At 62.4% G+C, this 20,949-nt stretch overlaps 13 protein-coding genes across 13 annotated transcripts; 10 read left to right on the top strand and 3 right to left on the bottom strand.

Annotated features, from left to right (window-relative positions):
* On the top strand, nucleotides 1-459 carry LOC62_02G003366 (uncharacterized protein; the record flags this gene model as incomplete). The annotated part of the gene is made up of 1 exon (XM_062769899.1): nucleotides 1-459. The coding sequence occupies one exon, from the start codon at nucleotides 1-3 to the stop codon at nucleotides 457-459; it is 459 nt and encodes a 152-aa protein (XP_062625883.1).
* Nucleotides 460-1,097: 638 nt separating this feature from the next.
* LOC62_02G003365 (uncharacterized protein) lies at nucleotides 1,098-1,466 on the top strand (the record flags this gene model as incomplete). The annotated part of the gene is made up of 1 exon (XM_062769898.1): nucleotides 1,098-1,466. One exon carries the CDS (start codon nucleotides 1,098-1,100, stop codon nucleotides 1,464-1,466), a length of 369 nt encoding a protein of 122 aa, XP_062625882.1.
* Nucleotides 1,467-2,028: 562 nt separating this feature from the next.
* LOC62_02G003364 (uncharacterized protein) lies at nucleotides 2,029-2,436 on the top strand (the record flags this gene model as incomplete). The annotated part of the gene is made up of 1 exon (XM_062769897.1): nucleotides 2,029-2,436. The coding sequence occupies one exon, from the start codon at nucleotides 2,029-2,031 to the stop codon at nucleotides 2,434-2,436; it is 408 nt and encodes a 135-aa protein (XP_062625881.1).
* Nucleotides 2,437-2,592: 156 nt separating this feature from the next.
* LOC62_02G003363 (uncharacterized protein) lies at nucleotides 2,593-3,379 on the top strand (the record flags this gene model as incomplete). Its single annotated transcript, XM_062769896.1, has 2 exons — nucleotides 2,593-2,677; nucleotides 2,856-3,379. The coding sequence occupies 2 exons, from the start codon at nucleotides 2,593-2,595 to the stop codon at nucleotides 3,377-3,379; spliced, it is 609 nt and encodes a 202-aa protein (XP_062625880.1).
* A 1,083-nt stretch (nucleotides 3,380-4,462) lies between these two features.
* LOC62_02G003362 (uncharacterized protein) lies at nucleotides 4,463-5,095 on the top strand (the record flags this gene model as incomplete). Its single annotated transcript, XM_062769895.1, has 1 exon — nucleotides 4,463-5,095. One exon carries the CDS (start codon nucleotides 4,463-4,465, stop codon nucleotides 5,093-5,095), a length of 633 nt encoding a protein of 210 aa, XP_062625879.1.
* A 453-nt stretch (nucleotides 5,096-5,548) lies between these two features.
* On the top strand, nucleotides 5,549-6,037 carry LOC62_02G003361 (uncharacterized protein; the record flags this gene model as incomplete). Its single annotated transcript, XM_062769894.1, has 1 exon — nucleotides 5,549-6,037. One exon carries the CDS (start codon nucleotides 5,549-5,551, stop codon nucleotides 6,035-6,037), a length of 489 nt encoding a protein of 162 aa, XP_062625878.1.
* A 382-nt stretch (nucleotides 6,038-6,419) lies between these two features.
* On the top strand, nucleotides 6,420-8,019 carry LOC62_02G003360 (uncharacterized protein; the record flags this gene model as incomplete). Its single annotated transcript, XM_062769893.1, has 3 exons — nucleotides 6,420-7,038; nucleotides 7,279-7,703; nucleotides 7,912-8,019. The coding sequence occupies 3 exons, from the start codon at nucleotides 6,420-6,422 to the stop codon at nucleotides 8,017-8,019; spliced, it is 1,152 nt and encodes a 383-aa protein (XP_062625877.1).
* A 142-nt stretch (nucleotides 8,020-8,161) lies between these two features.
* On the bottom strand, nucleotides 8,162-9,346 carry HQD2 (Catechol 1,2-dioxygenase). The gene is made up of 3 exons (XM_062769892.1): nucleotides 9,237-9,346; nucleotides 9,142-9,184; nucleotides 8,162-9,042 (listed from the first exon to the last, which is right to left on the bottom strand). The coding sequence occupies exons 1-3, from the start codon at nucleotides 9,272-9,274 to the stop codon at nucleotides 8,218-8,220; spliced, it is 906 nt and encodes a 301-aa protein (XP_062625876.1). The 5' UTR covers nucleotides 9,275-9,346; the 3' UTR covers nucleotides 8,162-8,217.
* Nucleotides 9,347-9,926: 580 nt separating this feature from the next.
* LOC62_02G003358 (uncharacterized protein) lies at nucleotides 9,927-11,197 on the top strand (the record flags this gene model as incomplete). The annotated part of the gene is made up of 3 exons (XM_062769891.1): nucleotides 9,927-10,414; nucleotides 10,750-11,142; nucleotides 11,180-11,197. The coding sequence occupies exons 1-3, from the start codon at nucleotides 10,031-10,033 to the stop codon at nucleotides 11,195-11,197; spliced, it is 795 nt and encodes a 264-aa protein (XP_062625875.1). The 5' UTR covers nucleotides 9,927-10,030.
* A 101-nt stretch (nucleotides 11,198-11,298) lies between these two features.
* Nucleotides 11,299-13,384, bottom strand: MLE (Muconate cycloisomerase 1). The gene is made up of 4 exons (XM_062769890.1): nucleotides 13,253-13,384; nucleotides 13,007-13,211; nucleotides 12,466-12,953; nucleotides 11,299-12,414 (listed from the first exon to the last, which is right to left on the bottom strand). The coding sequence occupies exons 1-4, from the start codon at nucleotides 13,372-13,374 to the stop codon at nucleotides 11,307-11,309; spliced, it is 1,923 nt and encodes a 640-aa protein (XP_062625874.1). The 5' UTR covers nucleotides 13,375-13,384; the 3' UTR covers nucleotides 11,299-11,306.
* A 487-nt stretch (nucleotides 13,385-13,871) lies between these two features.
* On the top strand, nucleotides 13,872-15,771 carry Acaa1a (3-ketoacyl-CoA thiolase A, peroxisomal). Its single transcript, XM_062769889.1, has 7 exons — nucleotides 13,872-14,101; nucleotides 14,189-14,330; nucleotides 14,518-14,716; nucleotides 14,778-15,305; nucleotides 15,343-15,483; nucleotides 15,519-15,644; nucleotides 15,681-15,771. Exons 1-7 carry the CDS (start codon nucleotides 13,970-13,972, stop codon nucleotides 15,709-15,711), a joined length of 1,299 nt encoding a protein of 432 aa, XP_062625873.1. The 5' UTR covers nucleotides 13,872-13,969; the 3' UTR covers nucleotides 15,712-15,771.
* Nucleotides 15,772-15,975: 204 nt separating this feature from the next.
* Nucleotides 15,976-18,393, bottom strand: MAL61_0 (Maltose permease MAL61; the record flags this gene model as incomplete). Its single annotated transcript, XM_062769888.1, has 9 exons — nucleotides 17,987-18,393; nucleotides 17,780-17,950; nucleotides 17,604-17,736; nucleotides 17,393-17,564; nucleotides 17,287-17,345; nucleotides 17,026-17,119; nucleotides 16,626-16,968; nucleotides 16,497-16,588; nucleotides 15,976-16,461 (listed from the first exon to the last, which is right to left on the bottom strand). The coding sequence occupies exons 1-9, from the start codon at nucleotides 18,123-18,125 to the stop codon at nucleotides 15,976-15,978; spliced, it is 1,689 nt and encodes a 562-aa protein (XP_062625872.1). The 5' UTR covers nucleotides 18,126-18,393.
* Nucleotides 18,394-18,852: 459 nt separating this feature from the next.
* Nucleotides 18,853-20,419, top strand: NGR_a03890_0 (putative protein y4eD; the record flags this gene model as incomplete). The annotated part of the gene is made up of 12 exons (XM_062769887.1): nucleotides 18,853-18,969; nucleotides 19,009-19,093; nucleotides 19,134-19,196; nucleotides 19,235-19,340; nucleotides 19,378-19,458; nucleotides 19,496-19,572; nucleotides 19,620-19,763; nucleotides 19,804-19,981; nucleotides 20,025-20,096; nucleotides 20,132-20,208; nucleotides 20,255-20,290; nucleotides 20,346-20,419. The coding sequence occupies 12 exons, from the start codon at nucleotides 18,853-18,855 to the stop codon at nucleotides 20,417-20,419; spliced, it is 1,110 nt and encodes a 369-aa protein (XP_062625871.1).
* Between the last annotated feature and the right edge of the window lie 530 nt (nucleotides 20,420-20,949).

The following is a 20,949-nucleotide window of genomic DNA, read 5'->3' as shown; positions in this document are numbered from 1 at the left end:
ATGGCCACCATGTACGACGGACTCGACGCCTCCCAGATCCACGCCCTCGCTCTCGGCGACGGCCGCAAGAAGGCAGCCGAGGCGATCATGAACCTCGGTTTCTCCATCTGGACTCCCCTCTGCGATCCCGAGGTCAAGGCCGCGCTCAAGAAGGCCTACAACCTCTACCTCAGCAAGGCGCCCCCTCCCACCGACTACCCGACCCTCTCGCTCACCGAGTTCGTCGGCAAGTACTCCGAGATGGCGTTCAAGGCGCTCGAAGAGAACCTTTGCAGGGACATCGGTCTCAGCGCCGCCGTGCGCAAGTTGCCTCGCCTCTCGCCCCTCTTCACTTCCATCCCCCTTGTCATTCTCGACCCCCTTGACATTAATGCCACTCCACCTGCCACTCCTGAACTCAAGCCCAAGCGCAAGGCAGTTCCAGGCCCACTTCGCTCGTACCGCTACAAGCCTTACTGAGCGCACTACCCCCTGTTCCTTCGCGCTTTTGTAGCGCAGTGATACATGCTCTCTATGCACATACGCAATTTACCCATACTACTAGCCGACTAACACTACTTTCTCCGCTGACTTGGGGCGAGAGCAATGCGTGTGGAATATTGTTGGGGGTGTTTGGTGTGGTGGACGTGCAGGGTGGAGGCCATTGCCGCACGCCGATCACACAACCTGGCGGGTGGTGTTCAGGTTTGCGGCAACTCGTTTTCCTAAATTGCCGATGGATTTCTCCACCATTCTTGTGGTTTCTGAAGGTGAGGGGAGTGCGATGGTGCGCGTTTGAAGTACACTCAGTGTGACGAGGTGAACAGGGGACGCCGGGTTGACTCGCCTTCCTTGTCACCATCGCTCCACCACAACAATAGGCCTCATTTCTTTCCAACCTTCACGTGAATAAGTCGTTCTCGCCCTCCACTTCTCGCCCCCCTACCGCAGTGTATCTCGAGTCAGCTAGTCATCATCTCGCACCCGCTGAGGTCCCAGTCAAATGCAAAAAGGTAGCTGTGGGCTCTCCCCTCCCTCTCCTCCTCACCCTCAACCACAACGCCCAACCGATTCTCCTTCTTCTCCCACACCCCAACCCAACTAGATACCCTCCAGCCATGTCCTCCAACGACACCGACATGAACGCCTTCGACTCAGCGTCTGCCGAGGGTACTCTCCACACACTCACCATGGAAGCCTTCCGTGTGGACCTCGCCTCGCTTGCCCATGGCTTCAACGTTGCCTCAGCCCAGCTCAAGTTCGTCAAGCACGACGCTCTCCTCGAGTTCTACGACCTCCACGACGACCTCGGCGCTCTCGACTCGGACACCTACGCCCGCGTCATGCCGGCCATCATGGCCGGCCACAAGGCCTACCTCGAGAGGTCCTGTCGCGCTGCCCAGCCGGGCACTGATGTCATCGACGCGCACTACTTTGCCATTCTTCTCGTGCACGCCGTCAAGGCGCGCATGGACAAGGACAAGTAGCCTGTCCATGTGCAAGCGGTCTAGTCACCGCGTCAATCTCTTAGTAGTATCATCGTCTCTATTTTTCAGTAGCATCAGCCCTTCTATAGTCTAGTTCTCTCTCGATGCAGAAGCTCTGCATTCCACATGTGACCCGGGCATGCAAGCTGGCTGAAGAGGCAGGTGCTTCATGCAGGAGGATGGAGGGGGGTGGGAGATATCCGGGCCGAGTGTAAGTGGCATTCGACCGTTACACAGTCGATTTTCCAGCAAGAGACAATCGGTCTGCAGCCATTGTCCCATGCTGGAAGTTTGTAATGTCCCATGTGGGGCCCATTAAAATTGACAAACTGGCTGGAGGTCGCGTCTGACAGCGTGGAGGCGATGTTGTGTGTCGGCGGCGCCATGACCGCCAGTTTCGCCAGCCAGGCTTTGGATCCGTCGTCCGACTCACCAAGCCGGCAGTCATTGCTTCTCTCACTCAACAGTGAATTCCAACTACTCGCACTTTGCCTTCTTCCCAAACTCTCACCAAGACAACAGGCAAGTCTTGCTCGTCTCGCCACCCACTAACCTCGCAGCCATGTCGGCCGTCCCCAACACCTCTGGCACCACTCAGCACGCGGTTATCTTCGGGTACCACCACAGCCTCCTCCCCACCGGCACCGAGCACAACGCGCACCCCGGCATCCAGACGGCCATGCACGAGCTCGAGTATACCGAGCGTCGCATGGTCGCTCTGCTCAGCAACTTCGGTCCGTCCGACTTCCCCACCTCCTCGAGCCGCGCCGAGCTCTACCGCCGCCTCCTCGTCGAGTACAAGAAGGGCGATGTCAAGAAGGGCATCGAGAAGGGCTTCGCGTCGGCCCGCTACAACGGCTCGGACCTCAACTATGACGAGTTCAATGACCTCTTCTTCGTGTCGCTCGGTGCCCTTGTCTGGCGTCACATCAACATGCACTTTGGCAACTACTCTGTCAATGGCGCTTAGGCTGCCGTTTTTTGTAGCCATTGTTTAGTCGGCATGCAGCAGGTCTGCCCATGCTCCCAAAACGTCTTATTCTGCCGTGCATGTAGTGGCCCACTTGTAGAAGGGCGTCCCCCAATGCACACGCTGTAGACCACTACTCAGAACGCTCTCAAAGGCATGCTGCAGACCGTCGTTCCAATGAGCAAGAAGCTTCCGTGCCGTCTGACAGCAACTGACACTGGCTGTGACGACGCGAAAGGAGGTGTGTTGACGGCCTCGTGCCATCCTGTGCCATCCACGCATCTGTTGACTCGACCCATTGTCTCTCAACCCACCAACTGTCACACTCGCCCTTCTTCTTCTTTCTTCTCCATTCACCAAGCACCAGCAAAGAACAACAAGAGGTGAGGACGTTGACTACAATGGCGCTGACAGTCCAGACATGGACAACCACGCCGCCACCCCTGGCCAGAACGGCACCCCAGTCACCAGTGGCTCGCACAACGTCAACCTCCACGTCGGCAACCACCTCCACTCGGCCGCGGCGGCTGCGGGCACCGGCATGCAGCAGGGCGGCAACGGCTACGACGAAGCCGCGCACCACCAGGCCTTCGAGGAGGCGTTCCACTACATCGTCGACGAACTCAAGCCCATCAAGACCACGATGATCAAGCAGATGAAGGACGAGCGCAAGACTCTCATCGCCGCGCCGATGCTCTTCTGCCCCGAGCAGCTTTACGAGAGCCACCGCCGCCGCTTCCGCCTAGACGACCAGGGCAACATCTCCGCCGCGCTCTCGACCGCCTACGAAATCTACAAGGCCAACATGGAGGAGTACAACCTCGGTGTCGGCATTCTTGGTGGTGGTATGGCCACCTACGAGGACTTCCAAGGCTGTTGCATTGACCGCTTTGACGACTACGTCAACCACTACCTCATGAAGATCGTCTACCCCGCGGCTTAGGTCCGGTAGAGCCCACCCCCTCTCACGGCGACCAGCCGTCAAGTCACCCCTCTCCCATCCCCCGTCCATAAACTGTGATAGGATGTGCCCATGCATATAGTGAGGGATACCAAGGACATTGTGCAGCTCTTCTCGCCCTCTGCGTGGCGGTAAAACGGATGGGTGGAGGCTCGATTACATTTTAAGCTCCACAACAATGGTGGGTGAAAGCGGGCGAGGTGAGTGAGACCGCACTCTGGTCGGTCAATTCACGTAGAAGTGTGAGCAAACCTCGCTCCTTTCCCCCTGGCCTCATCACATCTGGTACATTGGAGACTAGCAGCCAAAACAATGGTATGCAAATGACGTTGTCGTGGATGCCTTGTATCAAGCGGATGAGCGTGGGGTTATCGTTTTGGACCACACTTCGCGTTCTCGGCAACCCAGCACTACGCACCTCTGTCTCGAGTCCCTCCAGTCGACTGTGAGAGTAAGCACAGCACAGACCAAGTCTTTGAGGCTCCACGTTGGGGATTGCAAATGGCGTCACTTGCGACTGGGCGGCGGCGTGGGCTCAGTAGCCGGCAGGGGAGACTTCTGGGGAGTTGGCGCAGCAAGGGGTGCGAACGGGTGCTGCTCATGCTCGACGAGGGGTGTGTGCCCTCGGTAAGTGCAATGTCTTCACCCTTGTCGTTGTCAGTTTGGACCTCGCTCATCGTCTCCAGTCTTGTGCGTGAATCGAGTGAGTTGTGATATGTGAGCGGTCAAGCATGAGCGCCGCCGCCAAGTGTGGCAGCGGGGCCAAACGTCGCATTGGTAATTCTGCACGCTGGGAGCAGCACGCCTGCCGCCGACTCGTCCAACAGACACGTTGGGTATTGATCGGGGCGAGAATGCGGCGGGATGGATAGGCGTGCGTCAAGTCGACTGGCGGCAGCACAGGCAGACATGGCGCCGCCGTCTCGGTGAACACAACGCCCAACATTATCCCAGCTCTCTCTCTCTTCTCTCATCCCACCAAACACCACCGCCAAGTCAAGTGAGTCAACCACCACCGTACTGTACCCCGCTGACAACAGGATGGTCCGCCCCAGGCGCAGTAACATGGCCGTCACGATTGTCGGTCTGCACTCGATGACGCCCACCCACCTCACCATCACGGCCTCCGGCGACGGCGGCCCGTCGTCGCCCGCCGACGCCACGAACGCGACCCACGCGACCATCGGCCCCGCTTCCCCCTCGCCCTCTCCCGAGCCTGAGCCCGCGCCTCGCTACCTCACCGCCGCGCAGGCGGCCCTCGCGGCCGTGCAGGCGCGTATCGCGACGGCCCGCGCCGCCGAGGAGGAGGAGCACCTGCCGTTCCTGCAGGCGGGCTTCCACGTCGCGACGCGCATGCTCTCGCGCGCGCGCCTCTTCCGCCGCATGCGCCGCGGGATGGGGGGCAAGCCGCGCGCCTACGTGCACGCGCGCATCGAGCGCATCATCGCCGAGGCCGCTGCCGCGCAGGACCCCGAGTTCGAGCACGCGATGCTCGGCGGCGCAGAGGTGTTCACTACTTGCCACCGCATGGTGTGCCTGCGCACCACGCCGACCCAGTGGGACCACGTCTTTGCCGCCGAGATCTTCCAGAGGAAGTTTTACGCGTTCGTCCGCGACTTCTGGGCCTACGACCTCATCGACAACGACTTCGAAGTCATCCCCGCCGAGCTGCCTCCCCTCTGGGATGTCGGCAGCTAGGCTTACCGGCCTTTCGCTCGGCGTTTGGCCACGGCTCCGCGCCGGTGGCTTCCACGCCTCGTTCCAGTCATCCACACACATACTGTTGATTTAGTCCGCCCTGAGCTTGCTCGTATCTAGCTGCCCATAGCATGATGCCGCTCACCTCTATGCAAGCTTGCAGGATGCTCCAGATACTTCTCTTCACATTGACCATTCTACCTCGTGCATGCTGCATTGTGCGTCGTGACGGTTGGACGATCAGTGGGGGAGTGGCGGTTGTTGTGTGGGTGACGTCGGTGGAGGAGTGGGGGAGCGGCGGGGGGTGCGGCCCGTGGGTGGCGTCACCTGTTTGTTGCATTGCTATTCTCTCTCTTCTCACTGCCCCCACTCGCCCTCTCTTTCTCTTCCCACCGTCTTCACACGTACAACAAAGTGAGCCCCCTCCCCGCCAAGGCAGCACTGACGCCCAGCATGGCCGAGCCTCCTGCATGGCACGTCCAGGCGTGGACGGGCCTCCTCGCCGCCCTCGACTCGGCCAACGACGCGCTCGTCGAGCCGAACACGACAGCGCTGCGCGTCGGCATGACATCCGTCATTCGCCGCCTGTCCTTCGTCCCGTTCGAGTCCTACGCACCCATTCAGCCGCTCCACCCCCGCCTGCGCTCCTCCCTCATGTGCGACTTCCTCCGCTCCGACCTGCCGGCCGCGCGCGACGCCATGTCGTTCGGGTACGCCGTGTACGGGGCGGCCCTGCACCAGCTGCAAGTTGCCGGGGCGCAAGTCGACACGTTGCTTGAGTGGGACGCGTTTAGCTCGGCATTCGCCGACTTCATGACCTACACTGTCCGCCCGAAGCTCGACACCATCTGCGACGAGATCCCACAGCAGCCGATCATGTGGGTCCGCTTTCTGGACACTATTGAAGAGGAGGACGAAGACGATATCGAACAGGACGAGTGATATTGGGCTACATGGGCGGGGGCGGTTGAGAGCGTCAAAGGAGGGGTGTGGGGCATTGGAACGTATGCCCAGCTCGTGCTCAGATGCATGCAGGTACTGGGTAGCAACAGCAAATGTCCACCACGTCGTGCCCAACCCACTGACGATTTGTGCTGCACTTGGGTGGCGAGGTGCGGTGGGTGAACGCCATGGGCTAGTGCGAGGATGGCAGCGCCGTGTTGTGTTGTGTGCATCACTCCGCCGTCGTCGTCACTCCCTTGCTCTTGGCCACTTCTTATTCTACCCAAATACTCACCTTTGCCCTGCTCTCGTCCTTCTCAATCACCTGCCAACGCCCCAAGCAAGTGAGCACGCGCACCCCCCAACCGAGCTAACAGGCAGCATGACCACCCCCGCCACCACCACCACCACCTCCATCACCCCCACCTCCGACGGCGACCTCGGCTGGCTCACGAGCCGCGCGCACAACGACATCATCTACGAGGCCTTCATGCACACCGTTGAGGCCCTCTCCCGCCTGCGCCCCAACGTGGTCCAGGAACTCATGGGCACCGTCACGTCCGGCCCCCACGACCGCGAGCACATCCGCACAGCCATCATGAGTGTTTACCTCTCGCGCGACCCGCGCACGCAGGAGGCGATTTTTGCCGGGTGCGTCAAGTACTACAGCCTCCTGAGGGCTGCGCGCTTCCCGCCCGGTCTGCGCTTCCTGTGGTTCCGCGCCCTCTTCGCGGTGTTTGTCTGGAACAGAATCGACTACGCTATGGACATTCCCCTCGACCTCGACAACCCGATCATCGCGCGCGCGTTCATCATGCCCTTCTTCCGCGCCTTCCGCGCGGCGGCGCAAACAGCGTCTCGGCGGGACGACAAGCGACGACTTGAAGTGGCGGCGTCGAGTCGAGTTTCACAAGTGGCATCCATTTCATCCGTACTGTGCTTGCCTGGGAGTCTTGTGGCCCTCTACATTCCTAGTTTCACATGCAAGCTGTGTATCAAACGTTTGTGACACACGTTGGGGACGATGGCGCTGGTATATTGTTGTGAGCTCCGTTATGCCGGGGTGTGCGTGTCGAGTCATCTCGCCCCTCGCCACCATGTGTGCGCACAACTATATCAAGCCTCCTTTCGCCTGCTCTCTCTCCCACCTTCTACCACCCAACTCACCATGTACCCTGGTATCTACCCAACTGCCAGCCTGCGTGGTAAGCACCCAAGCAAGAGCCAGCCACTAACGCCAGGCTTCCTGCCCCGCAAGCTCAAGCGCACTACCTCGCTGTACGAGGAGCCTGTCCACCGTCTGCCCTACGACACGCTCTTTGACCGCGAGCACGCCTTCCGCTACTCCTGCCACCGCAAGTTCATCCCCAACAGCCTCGCGGCGCTCGACCTGGCCGGCACGGACGGGCTCGACGCCGACGCGCACGCGGTGCGCGAGGGCATCGTCGAGATCTCGGAGCAGCTGTCCGACGTCAACCCGTACACGCAGCTCCGTATCGGCCGCCGCCGCCTCCGCCAGATGACGGTGGACGACCTCACCGCCGCCGTCGTCGCCTTCTTCTCGTCCCACCTCCCCAAGGTCGAGGAGGCCAAGTACCAAGGCTGGGCACGTTACCGCCACTGCATGATTGCCTCCGCCGCGAGGGCGTCAAGACGCCCTACGAGCGTAGATATGCCGAGTTCCGCGCGGCCGTTAGCGACTGGATCTGCGAGGACCTGCCCTACTTCATCGGACACCTCCTCAAGGAGAGGTTCGGCTAGCCGGTCTCGAGAGGCCGACACACATCGAGAGGGCACCCGCCGGGGTCGCCCATTAGCAAGGTTACATATCGAGACAAGACAGACCGAGATCAACGCGACAAGATTCAATGCAGCAAGACCGACGGGAACGCAACGTGCACTACCATTCCATGCGCTCATATGCGAGTATCATCATCATCATGCCAGAGGGTTCCTCCATTCATCGGTCAGCGTCCGTTTAGAGTCAGAGGCAAGGTGAGCACCGATAAGCACGATTGTGTCTGTGACGACGGCACAGTCCTTCTGTGCTCGGTACAAGAGGTGACCAAGCAGCCGAGAGCCCCACACTCACCTCGTACTCATCCCTCTCCCACTAACACTGCTGACCCAATACATCCAGAATACAAAGCCTTGCAATACCCAAACGTACACCACGCGCCCTACTCGGCCTTCTGGAGGTGGAAGTCCTGCTCGAGCTCAAACTTCATCTTGCCCTCGCAGTCCTTTGGCGGGGTGTAGCTCTTGCTAATGGGCTGGAAGTGGACGATGAGCTTGTCGCGGACGGCGAACACGGCGTCGTCGGTGAGGTAGTCCGAGTCCGAGTCGAAGATCTGGGTCACGAGCGTCTTGTGTCCCTCTGCCTCGACCCAGAAGTGGATGTGCGCCGGGCGGTACGGGTGGCGGTCCATCATCTGGAGCAGCTTGCCTGCCGAGTGGTCAAAGGGGATGGGGTACGCCGTGGGGCGGAGACAGACCGTGTCGTAGCGGCCCTCGGCGTCCGTCTTGAAGCGGCCGCGGCAATGGTACTCTGGCTTCTCGGGGCTCTGGGCGTCGTAGAACCCGTCCGGGGCGTCGTGCCAGATGTCGACGAGCGCGTCGGCGAGCGGCTTGCCGTCCGCGCCGAAGATGCGCCCATACAAGTGGGTGTACGGCGCGCCCGGCTCGTCCTGCCGGATGATGCACGTGCCGTTCGGCTGGAGGGGCACGCCGGCGCGGTAGAACGGCCCGAGGATGGCCGAGTCAGTCGGGTTCGCGCTGCTGGAGGCAACCCCGTTCGCGGCCTTGCGCTGCACGCGTGTCTGGTCGAGCGTGTTCACCAGCGACTCGATGCCCAGCACGTCGGTGACGAGCACAACCTCGTTACGCTTCTCGGAGGACACGGCGCCCGCCTCGACCATGAGGTTGCATGCCTCCATCCACTCCTCGGTCGTCACGTCGGCCTCGATGAGGAACTCGTGGATCTTGCGGATGAGGATCGGGAATGCCTGGGGGTGGGTGTGAGCTGGGGCCTAAGCCCATGGCGTGCGAGGTCGGCGGTGTACCTCCCCCGTACACGCCGACCTCGGCCGTACACCACTACTCACCTCCTTGACGCGCGGCGACGCCTTTGGCCCGATGGCATTAACGCTGCCCGTCGTCAGCCCCAACCTCGCCACCGGCCGGAGACGAGACAACTCACACAGAGTCGGTGTAGGCGCTAAAGTCGATGTTGGACATGATGATGGGTGGGTGCGTGGTGCGGTATGCAGCGGCACGACGGCCGTTTCTGACAACTTATAAGCACCTGGTTGGCCTCGAGCATGCAGCAGGAGCACAAGAAGCCGACCCGGTGCCCCAGACGACGTCAGGTGCAGGCAACGGTGCCGCGGCACAACCGCGAGCCGCGACATGCCTTGGCTGGCATCGGAGCTTCCGATCGCCATGTGGCATTCTTCCGGCTACCACTTCCGGTCGGTCGGGCGGGTGCTCGCGTCGCGTCGAGGTGGATGCGACGACAGCGAGATCGTAGCGAGTTACGCTGTGCGCGTCGGCCGGCACCCACCGGCCGGTTGGGTGACATAGGCAGGTCGGAGAGCGCGATGCGTGAGCTGTGGACGGGCAAGCGCCGAGGCGAGGCTCGGTGGTTATCCGCACTTGACGATGGAGGAGGATGATGGGGGAGGGGGGTGATGGAGGTGGGGTTGGCTTGACTGTGCTGCTGGAGTCCGGGGCTCTGCTGCCTCATGAACGTCACGTCGAGCTCGCCACCGTGCCAGCGTGCTCGCTACCATGCATCCCAGTCAGTCAGTGGTCAGTGTTGGCTGCCTGTCGGCCCCTCTCCGCCGGCTGTATCCGTTTGATGATGTCATCCACTTTACAACGTCCACCAAGCAGGTGGACGCGCTACTTGCTTTGGTTGTTCAACTCGACCTCGCCCATTCCGTTTCACATCTCACCATTGTCCTTGCCACCACTCACCAATCCTCGCGCACAATGGCCGCCTCGCCCCAGATCCAAGCCTTCATCACCAAGCTCTACGCCGTGTCCGACGTCGGCCCGGAGGCGAAAGCGACCAGCCACGACGACTACGCCGACCTCTTCACGCCCGACGCGGTGCTCATCATGGGGCAGAACACGTTCGAGTACCGTGCTGGCATCCTCGCGTTCCGTGCGGCTGGGTGGAGCAAGGTCGCCAAGCGCAAGCATGTCTGCCAGGGCATCTACACCAACGGCAAGCCGAACGAGGTCATGACCTATGGCACGCTCGACTACGGGAACAAGGACGGCTCGAGCACGCTGGGCATTAGCTGGTCCGGCCGGCTGGAGCTGGTCGAGGTCGAGGGAGAGCTCAAGATTGCGTTTTACCAGGTCTGGATTGTGAGTTGGCCATTGGAGGTGCGGGGCTGACGACAGACGCTTCCCAAGAACTAGTCGGTGTGATGTTATGGCGTTCTGTGGACTGCTTGTGCCGGGAGCTTCTGAGCTCCTTTGCCTACTGATAGCCATTGACCTGCTAGGAAGACTAGGCCATGCTGCTGACCCACCCCGCTTCAACGGCTCTCACCAGCGCAGATATTCGGACCTTGCTGCTCGGCATCGCGGACGGCATCGCGGTCGCTGCGCCGCCCTCCTCGCCCGTCGGCCATCTCCCTCGTTATGTCACTACATAAAGCGCGGCACCATCTCACGGCCTGCTCGATACCTCCCTTGAGCCCATCCTCGCAATGACAGTCCCTCCCGAAGCCCAATCCCTCATTGCCAAGCTCTTCGCCGCATCCGACATCGGCCCAGCGGCCAGTGCCTCCTCGCACGGGGACTACGCCGACCTGTTCACGCCCGACGCGACAGTGGTCATGGGCCAGAACACTTTCGAGCACCGCGCAGGCATCCTTGCGCTGCGCGAGGCGGCGTGGGCCACGATCACGACGCGCCACCACGTATGTGAGGGCGTCTTTGTCTCCGACCGGCCGGACCAGTACATGGCCCATGGGAGCGTCGAGTACGGGTACAAGGACGGCACGCGCACGCTCGGCCATTGGGCGGTGCGGCTTGTTCTTGTTGACCTTGCGGGGGAGCTCAAGATCGCGTACTACAGGGTTTGGCTGGTGGGTTTGGGCCGTGAACTGTGTGTGCTGACGGTAGACGTTGCCCAAGGACTAGTGGTACCGGTGATGCATGTGACTGTTCGCATGCTCGATGCTGCGGGGAAGACTGACGACCCTCATGCGCACCCAGATACCCATTGACCCGTTGCATTATCCATCTAACTCTACAGCCACACCGCAACGCTCGCGCCCACATGCTCCTCCTTACTTCCCAGGCGCACATCGTCGACGACCTTGAACCCGCAGGTCTCGCTGAACTCGAGCATCTGGACAAAGCCCTCCTCACTATCAGTGAGCGTGAGCCAGACCTCGCCGTTCGGCCCAGCGTTGGGGCAGACAGCAATGGCGTTCGCCCACCCCCCGCTCGTGGAGGTCTGGAAGCGGTGGTCGGCCGTGTCGTCGCCTGGCTTCTCGAAGCGCCCGTCCGGCCGCAGGCGCCACGCAGCGACGTACCCCCTCTTCTCGGGCGTCAAGCCGCGCACACTGCCAAACACCCAGCCATTGTCGGGGGACAGGCGCACCTCGTCGGCCCAGTACGCAGCTGCATCCTCGCCCGGCGGTAGGATCCGCCCGCCCTCGAGGAACTGCAGCTCCGACCCAGCCAGCTCAAACGCGTCGACGTAGCTGCTGTGCTCTTGCAGCACGTACACGATCCTCCCGTTCGGATGGGGCCAGGCGTGCCGTGGCCCGTCGTCTGGGCGCGTGGCGACGTTCTTCGACGCCTCGGTCAACAGTCCTGTGGACGCGTCGACACCGTACACCCAGACGCAGTTCCGCCCAATGTCGGCGACGTACAGCTTCGACCCGTCGGGCGACAGGTCGGCGCTGTGCCCTCCGTGCCGGAGCCCGCCGAACTCGAGCTCGGGAAGCTTGCCGTTGGCGCCGTTGGCCGGCTTGTCGACGAGGCTGAAACTCTGCGCTGCGGTCGCGGACACCTGGCCGGTAGAGTCGAGGAGGAACACGTCCACCTGCGGCCCGGCGGCAGAGTACATCGCCTTGGTGTTCGCGCACACATACCCCGAGAGGTATGGCAGCTGCACCGCGGTCGGCGAGGAGGGTACCCCGTCGTCGTTGAGCACATAGCTCGCGACCCGCGGAGGCTCGCCCCACACGGTGCAGTATAGCGTCTTGCCGTTCTTCGAGACGTCGAGCCACGAGTGGCCCCCGACGGCCTGGCTCGTTTTTGTGAGATCCAGCTTGCGGGAGCGGGTGTCGAAGCTCAGGTTGTAGAGATATGGAGATCGGAAAGTCCCGAGGATGAGTTTGTACGTTCTGTAATCATGTCAGCCGAGCCCCATGCCATCCCAAGCTCGCTCGACGTACTCTGGTGCCAGTGCCCACGCGAGCTCGCGGCCGACAGCTTCCGGCGACTCGATCGCCCCCCAGTGTCCAACGTTCTGAAGCACGCTGTGCGTCCCGCCGGCCTCTTTGGCCCAGGCAGCGACGGCCGCCGGGCCGGCGAGGTAGTCCTCCTCCCCGCCGATAATGTGGACCGGCACTCCCGTCTTGCTCGCGTCGACGTGCGGCGCGCCAGCGAGCGCAAGGCACGCCGCGGCGTACGCGGCGGGCTTGGTGGCGGCGACGCAGTGCCGGATGAGCGTGCGGACCGCCAGGTCTTGCCGGCTAACGGCCGACACGGCAGCAGTGCACACCGTGTTGGCGATGCCCGACAGCCCCTCGACGGTGGACGCGGCGGCCGCGCGCGCGCGCATGCCCTCCTGCGCTGCGGGGGACATGTTGCGTACCGGGTGGAGGAGGATGAGCTTCTCCACTCGGTCCTGGTATCGCTGGGCAAACAGCGACGTGACGGTCTGAAGTTTCAGCTCAGCGTGCCGCCAAGTGAGGCAGTGGGTCATCAACTCACGCCGTTCATCGAGTGCCCGACCAGCACGACCCGCTGCAAGCCAAGCGCATCGAACACGCCTCCAAGGTCAGCCACGAGGTCGTCGATGCTCAGCTGCCGTCCGGACCAGTCGCTCCCTGCGTGCCCGTCAAAGTCGTACGCGTAGAGCGCGCGGCGGTCGCCAAGGCCCGAGGCAGCGAGCGCGGGAAGCCAGAAGGACGAGTTGCTAGTCTGTCAGCAATGTCCCCTCCACCGCCTGAGACGCACCCTCCCAGCCCGTGGATGGCGACCACTGGCGTTGCCCGCGCCCTCGCTGGCTCCGAGACAATGTACGCCACGCGCCGGTCACCCAGAGTCACGCTGTTCGACTTGAAGGATATCGTCGCCATCGTAGTGAGTGTGTGAGTTTGGGGACTCGGCGCGCAGCGCAGCCAGCATAATATGGTGAGCAGGCAACTGACCCCCCGCGCATTCTCGGCGGTCGCGCCGCGGCATGCTGCGAACCTTGTGCATCGGCAGTGCAGAGCAGGTCGGCCGGTCGGAGTGAGGAGCGAGGGGAGCAACGGAGCGGCGCGGGGCCCAACATGATTACTTGTCGCTTGCAGCGAGCGGGTCGGGAGCGCCCGATCTTGGCGGCGCTGGTCGGACCGGCTACGGGCACTCGGCTCGGCCGCGGCGAGGCCACATCGCGTGCAGGCACAGTGCATAGGCGCGTAGGCGTAGGCGTAGGAATGCTTACAGACGCTCTCTCGTGGGATCCATGTGTCAGATCGAGCTTGGGCATGGTTATGGTCGTGGGCTACGGCCGCTCGACTTGACGGACGGATCAGATGCTTGTTGTTTCGGCAACTCGGCTTTAGATTAGCGCTGCTGGAAGTCACTCAACCCTCATCGCACTAGACATTGTTCATCTCGACTTTTCTCTTGTATCCATCTCGTCGACTGTAGCCTCGATACGACCCCCTCCACCCTTCGCTCCCCGCCATGCTCCTCACCAAGTCTGCCGTCCGGGCCGTCACCGGGCCTCTCCGCCCTCTCGGGGCCCTCCGGAACTATGCCCGCCCAAGTGGTCTGGCGGAGATCACCAAGCCGCGCCCCGACGACGTGGTGATCACGGTGAGTCATTGGAGCATGCTGCTACGATGCGATACTAGAGCAGCTGGCCTCGCCTCTCTATTGCCCTAGCAATGGCTGACCCTTCAGTTCGCAAAACGCACCCCCCTCACCCGCGCGAAGAAGGGCCTCCTCGCGCACACGTCCTCCGACGCGCTGATCTACAAGCTCTTCAAGTCTGGCCTGGCTGACTCTGGCGTCGACCCCAAGCTCGTCGAGGACATCATTGTCGGTGAGTCGACGCCGCCGCCGTCGTCGTGGTTGTTGCTCGGTGTCGGTCTGCTCGGTGCTGGGTGCTCGGTGACTCGAAGGGCACGACGTCACCGGTGGTTCGGACATTTGGGCTCCGGACCTACCTCCACCGGACAAGTCCACCCACCCTGCACTCATTTGCTTTCTGCATCGGCTGACACCTGCAGGAACATGCCACCCCCCCTCGCCTGCATACGAGGTGCGCGCCGCCTCCCTCGCCGCCGGATTCCCCGAGACCACGCCTGCACAGGCGATCAACCGCCTCTGCGGCTCGGGGCTGATGGCTATCCGGCATATCTCGGACAGCATCCGCGTTGGCGATATTGACGTCGGCGTCGCAGCCGGGTACGAGAGCATGAGTAGCCAGTGAGTAGAGCAGGCTTGATGAGACAGAGGGAAACGCATCAACCTCTAACGCTCACCTCAGCGCCCGCCCCACGCCCGTGTTCAAGGAGGAGGCCATCCTCGCCTCCCCACCCGCGGTGGACTGCGCCAAGCCCATGGGCTGGACATCGGAGATGCTCGCTCTCGAGTTCGACGTCTCGCGCGCCAAGCAGGACAAGTACGGCCTCCTGTCGCACCACCGCGCGAGCGCCGCGCAGAAGGCAGGCAAGTTTGATGCCGAGATCATCCCCGTGTCCACCACTGTGCCGTCCGACCCCGAGGACCCCGCGAGCGCGCCCAAGAGCGTGACGGTGACGCAGGACGACGGGATGCGGCACGGCCTCACGGCCGAGAAGATGGCCTCGGCCAAGCCTGCGTTCAAGGGCATGGGCGACGAGCGGAGCACCGGGCCCAACTCGTCGCAGGTGACTGATGGCGCGGCCATGGTGGTCATGATGCGCCGCAAGAAGGCCGAGGAGCTCGGGCTGCCCGTGCTCGCGACGCACATTGCCACGTCGGTGGTGGGCGTCACGCCCAAGATCATGGGTGTTGGGCCCGTCTACGCCATCCCGTGAGTTGGCTGTAGCTTCTCGTATGCTAACTCTCAGTGCGGTACTCGAACGCGCAGGCCTCACTACCGCCGACGTCGACCTGTACGAGATCAACGAGGCCTTCGGGTCCATGTACGCCTACTGTGTCGAAAAGCTCGGCCTCGACATCAACAAGGTCAACGTGAACGGCGGTGCCATGTGAGTGGTAGTCTACAGGTACCCGCTGACCCCAGTGCCCTCGGCCACCCGCTCGGAGCTACCGGCGTGCGCCAGGTCGTCACCGGCGTCAACGAGCTGCGACGTGAAGGAGCACACGACGGCAAGAAGATTCTCTGCACGAGCATGTGTATTGGTTCCGGGTGAGTGGCACATGCTGGGGCGATGCTGACTGGCAGAATGGGCGCGGCGGGCATCTTCACTGTTTAGTGGGCTAGGTTAGGTTGCATGTAGGCATATTGGCTGTGTGCTTCTTGGAGGTGCGGTGGGGCTTGCTGCTCGATCTCACATGCCACTATCATTGATCGCCCTCCACCTCGATCACTGACTCGTCTCGCACTGACCAGCGCAACTCATGGCCCCAGATGCAAACCAGAATTCATTCATCCCAAGTCTCCCAAGCCCGCATCGCGGTTTTAAAGAATTAATTCTCCAGCCCCCACCCACACCAAGACCCATCTACGTATGTGTCGCCTATTTCTCCTCGTTGTCGGCAATGACCGTCTTCTTGAAGTCACGAGCGGGCACACCGCGCTCGAAAAGAATGTCGAGCTCACGGAACGAGCGTCCCTTCGCCTCGGGGAGGCGGAAGTAGGTCCACACGAGCGAGAGGCAGCAGGTACCGCACCAGAGGAACGCGGCCTTGCCCTTCCAGTTCCAGGCTGTCGCGTTGATCGAGTACGTGTTAATGTATCCCGCACCGATACCGCACACATTGTACAGGTTACGCGCGAGCCCGACGCTCTTGGCGCGCATGCGCGTCGACGACATCTCACCGACGATAGCGTACGCCGTGACCGTCACGCTCAGGTCCCAGAAGAAGACCCACAGCATGACCAGCGCGCCTTGGGCCCAGACGGCGCCCTGCGTGTGCGTCGTGCTCGCCAGGATGCCGACCAGGAGGAGGATGATGGCGTCGGCTGAGAGGCCGAAGAGGTACATCTGCCTGCGGCCAAAGTGCTGCGAGTTAGCGGGAGCCAAACCGGGCAACTCACAGACATAAGGACCCAGGAGCCCAGCGTGCCGAGGAAGCCGAGCGCACGGAGGCCGAGCGTGACCTTGAACGACTGCGAGGTGGACATGCCGGCTGCGTGTCAGCTGGCATCAGGAGAGTGTGAGCTCACCCTGCGTGAAGAAGTACTCGGGGTGGTTGGCGAACGACGCGCCAGCCCAGACGGTACACGCCCACGCGACGGTCGTGATCTCGGTACGGCGGAGGTTGGAGCCCTTGAAGCACTCGAGGTAGCTCGTGCTCTCGTGCTGGCTCTTCTCGATGTCGTTGGTGCGCACCATCATCGCGACAGTCTCGGCTGGCGAGGCACGCTCAGTGCCGGACGAGAGGCGCGCCACAGACTTCTCCGCGTCGTCCAACCTGCCCTTGCGGACGAGGAACCACGGCGACTCGGGGGCGAGGGTCACGAGGATGAAGATTGGAATCGGCCAGACCCACTGGATGGCGAAGGGGATCTGGCAGGATTAGCAGGTCATGAAAAGCCAAAAAGACGGAAAAAGGCTACGACTTACCTTGTAAGCCCATTCATCCTGTCGGACGTTCGTGACTTCGAGCACGACCGCGGCAGACAGGAATTGCCCCATAATCCAGCACAAGTTGACGTACCTGCTGCGTCAGCGAGGGCGCGAGGGCGTACATGGCGTGTGGGGGAGGAGAGACAGCGACAGAGGGTGGAGAGGAGGAGGTGGAGTGGATGGCAGGTGTCACTGTGCCACTTGGCGGACCAAATTTTAACAGTGGGCCTTCGACCCCCGCTGCGGCAGGTTACTCACGTCGTGAGGTATCCACGCAGCTTGATGGGCGTGATTTCACTGGCGTAGGCGACAGCAGACTGAGTGCGTGTCAGCTGTGCGAATCGGCGTTTAGCTGAACACTCACAGACGAGAACGCGCCCCAAGGAAAGCCACAAAGGAACCCGCCCAGGAAGAAGATCTCGATCCTCGGCGCGAAGAACACCACGAAAATGAAGCTGGTTATGGCGATGAGGCCGGCCTGGATGGTGCGGCGGTAGCCCCACCTGTCCTGGGCCCACGACGCGATGAAGATACCACTGGGCGTGAGCTTGGCTGGTGACGTCGCAGCTGCTCACCAGAACGCGCCAATCGTCGGGCCTTGGCCCAGAGCGGCCTGCCACGCCGGGTTGAGCTGGTATCCCTTGCTTGGGCCGGCGTAGTAGCCGAACTTCTTGCGGAACGCGGGCGTGGCGATCGCCGCGCCAAGGACTGGGGCGTCAGCTTAGCACTTTCAACACCAAAGCCGACTGACGCGCAGTGTCGTACCCCTCCATCACGAGGCACAGCGAGATCGCCATCGACCAGAGCACGGCGCGGTGGTACGTCTTGACGGCGGCGAAGAAGCCAATGTTCTTCTCTGCGTTCTCGGCGGCAATGGCGTCCGACACGGCGCCGATGGCGTCATCGTTTGTCGCGCGGGATTCTGCCGTCAGCGGGGCGTCACAGTGGGAGGACCCACCCAGGTCGTCCTTGTTCTCGGTGAGCACGGCGACGTGCTTCCCGTCGTGGGTGAGTGTCGGGGCGGTCTTCTCGTCGTACGACATGGCTGAGGAGGTGGTGCCGGAGCTGGAGAAGCTTGCTGAGAACGAAGAGGTCATCGTGGCGGCTTAAGTATCTCGTCGACCTCTGAACGTGCGTGTCGAAGTCGTCGTCACAACAACAACACCTCCAGATGAGCTGGAGAATCGGTGGTGAATCGGAGGTCGGTGACGCGGGGAGAAACGTGCCCCGTGATGTGCGTGCGGAGGAGCTCGGAGCTCGGAGTAACTCACGGCCAAGCGCTAAGCCTTAGCGCTAGCACTTCCGCAGAGTAATGTGGACGACGACAACAACACCATGGGGTCGAGGAGAAATGGTGGTGTGGAGAAATCTAGCAGCCAAGAACGTGACTCCGGAGAAATCGTGGTGGTGGGCGAGGTGGAGGGCTTTTTTTATCGGTATCTCGATCAGGGACGACATGGCCGTGGCGGCCACGAGCCCATGCGCCACGATTTCCCCGCATGGGGAGACAGCGGCGAGTGGCATCGGACCTCTCCTGAAGGTATGTGGACGACGAGGGGCTTGGGGCGAAGCACAGCCCCTCGTTCCTCGTGCGCGTGAGGCCAGGGTCGGTCGGTCCCATGGTCGCCGAGGTGCCGACCACACCACACTACACAGTTTCTCCGTCAACCGTGGACTGTTACAACCAACAAGCACCATGACGCGCTTGTGGAGAAGGAGAAATGAGGGAGATGGGGACAGAGGTGGGGACGACGAGGGGGATACTTGAACCCATCACGCCCACGAGCGCACGTTCCCCCTCCTCCTCCCCCCTCCCATTCCACAATGCCAGCCCCGACGCGCCTCTCCGTCCATTCCATCCTCGACCTCTTCCGCTCCCCACAGCCAGAGCTACTGGTCTCCGCGCACCGCGGCCTGCGGTGGGACGGCGTGCCGGAGAACGTACGTGGGCGTGCCGTGCAAGTGCAAGCTGACACGCAGAGCGCCGACGCCGTGCTCAACGCCGCGCGGTTCGGACTGCTGTGTATCGAGGTCGACCTGCGCCTCACGTCCGACGGCGTGCCGAGTGGGTACAGCTAGCTCCGCCCGATGCAAGCTGACCCCAGTCCTCTTTCATGATCGCCTGGCGGGGCGCGCGACCAACATCGCAGAGTACTTGGGCCGCCATGGTCAGCTTCGCGGCAGGTGGATCGAAGCTGATGAGCAGACGTTTATAGTCCGTACTCCGGCGACGGGTACGCACCGGCGATCAACACCCTCCCGTGGAGCGTTGTGCGGCAGCTCAACCTCAAGAACGAGCACGGCGAGATCACGTCAGTTAGTGTTCGTCGTTGCCTGCTAACTGGTCAGCGACGCCCACATCCTCGACTTTGCCTCCTTCCTCGACCTGATCAAGGCGCACGGCGTGGACCTGATCGTCTTCCTTGACGTGTATGTGGATCGCTTGGGTGGTCGCTGATCCACACAGGAAATCCAAAGAGGCCATGCCGATCGCTTACGAGGTCATGAAGAGCCGTACCAACGCCCGCGGCGTCCCAGCGTCCGGTAGGCCAGCTGCGGTCCCCTCGTCGATGCAAGCTGACCCCCGCCAGACTGGTGCGTCTGGAAGCCCGCGGTCGAGTTCTACCCCAACCCTGCGAACCTCGAGGCGGAGCCGTGGTTCCAGCATGCCCTGGCCACCGGCAAGCCGCAGTACATCCCCGTCTTTGAGCCGTCCTCCGCGCGGGTGATGGACGGTGAGCTAGCCGCATCCGATGGAGATGAGCTGACAGCCAGTGCTTGCTGCCGCCAAGGCGTACGCTACACGCCCGTACACCCTCGCCCTGGAGGTCGGCCTGCGCTCGCCCACCGGCCCGCTGCGTAACCTCGTTGACTGGGCCCACGGGGCCGGCATCGCGATGGGATGGTTCGGCACGTTGGGCGATATCCACCCTGCTGATGGGCGCGAGGAAGTGTACGTCGGCTAGCGGCTCGCGGACTCGGCAGCTGACGAGCAGGTATGACCTCGCGGGCTTCGACCTCGCGGCGGCGCAGAAGCCCGGTGCCCCGCCCACTTGCTTCGACGAGGGGTGAGTTGGCCTCCGCATGGCTCAACTGACGCCAGTATCCCGCCCACGTCGTACGACACCCTCCTCGCGCCTGGCGACGCCCCGGACGGTAAGGACTGGCGGTATGATCTCGGTGAGTAGGGTTCAATCTCCGGTTGTCGACCTAACCCTCTCCACAGACCTGTTCAAGGCCCTCGGATACACCTGGATCATTGGTACGTGCTGTAAGAACGGTTCTCCCTGACAGCACGCAGCCGACCTCACGCCCAGCTCCGCCGACCTCTTCGCGGCACAGCCTGCATTCCAGGCGCCCGTGGACGCGGTGTGGCGCGACGCCCGGGTGAAGCAAGCTCGGGGTGCTTAGATAGCATTGATGTGACATGCATTTGGTTCGTGACTCGTATGTTGTGCATGCCTACCCGGTACCTCGGCTGGCGCTACGTCGGCAGGCAGGACCATTAACAGCTATGTATGCTGCAATTATCATGTGTGTTTAGGATGTACAGTGTCCGTCACGCGTGTCTATGACTCCTCCTCGCCAGCCTCCCCCTCGACGACGTGAGGCACGCCGCCCTGCTTCTCCCCCGCGCCCTCCTCGACACCCTCAGCTTCCCCACCACCTCGAGCACGTACGCTCCCCCGCGCTCGCCGCCACGCAGCAAGCTCGTCAAACATGCTGGGCCACTCAACGTCCCCCAGCTCCTCCTCAATGACGGCCATGAGCCGCTCGTCGCGCGCGTCGCGGAGGCGCACAAACTCGGTGGCCTCGTATTTGACCTGCGCATGGGACGGGGTAGTGACCGCTCCATCCTTGGGGAACAGGCGCGCGCGGTCGATCAACCCCTCCGCTTCGGCTGCCGCTACTGCGTCCACG

This window comes from Vanrija pseudolonga, chromosome 2 (assembly GCF_020906515.1).
Source record: "Vanrija pseudolonga chromosome 2, complete sequence".
In the NCBI taxonomy this organism is placed as follows: domain Eukaryota; kingdom Fungi; phylum Basidiomycota; class Tremellomycetes; order Trichosporonales; family Trichosporonaceae; genus Vanrija; species Vanrija pseudolonga.
This window is presented reverse-complemented; position numbering and strand designations above follow the sequence as displayed.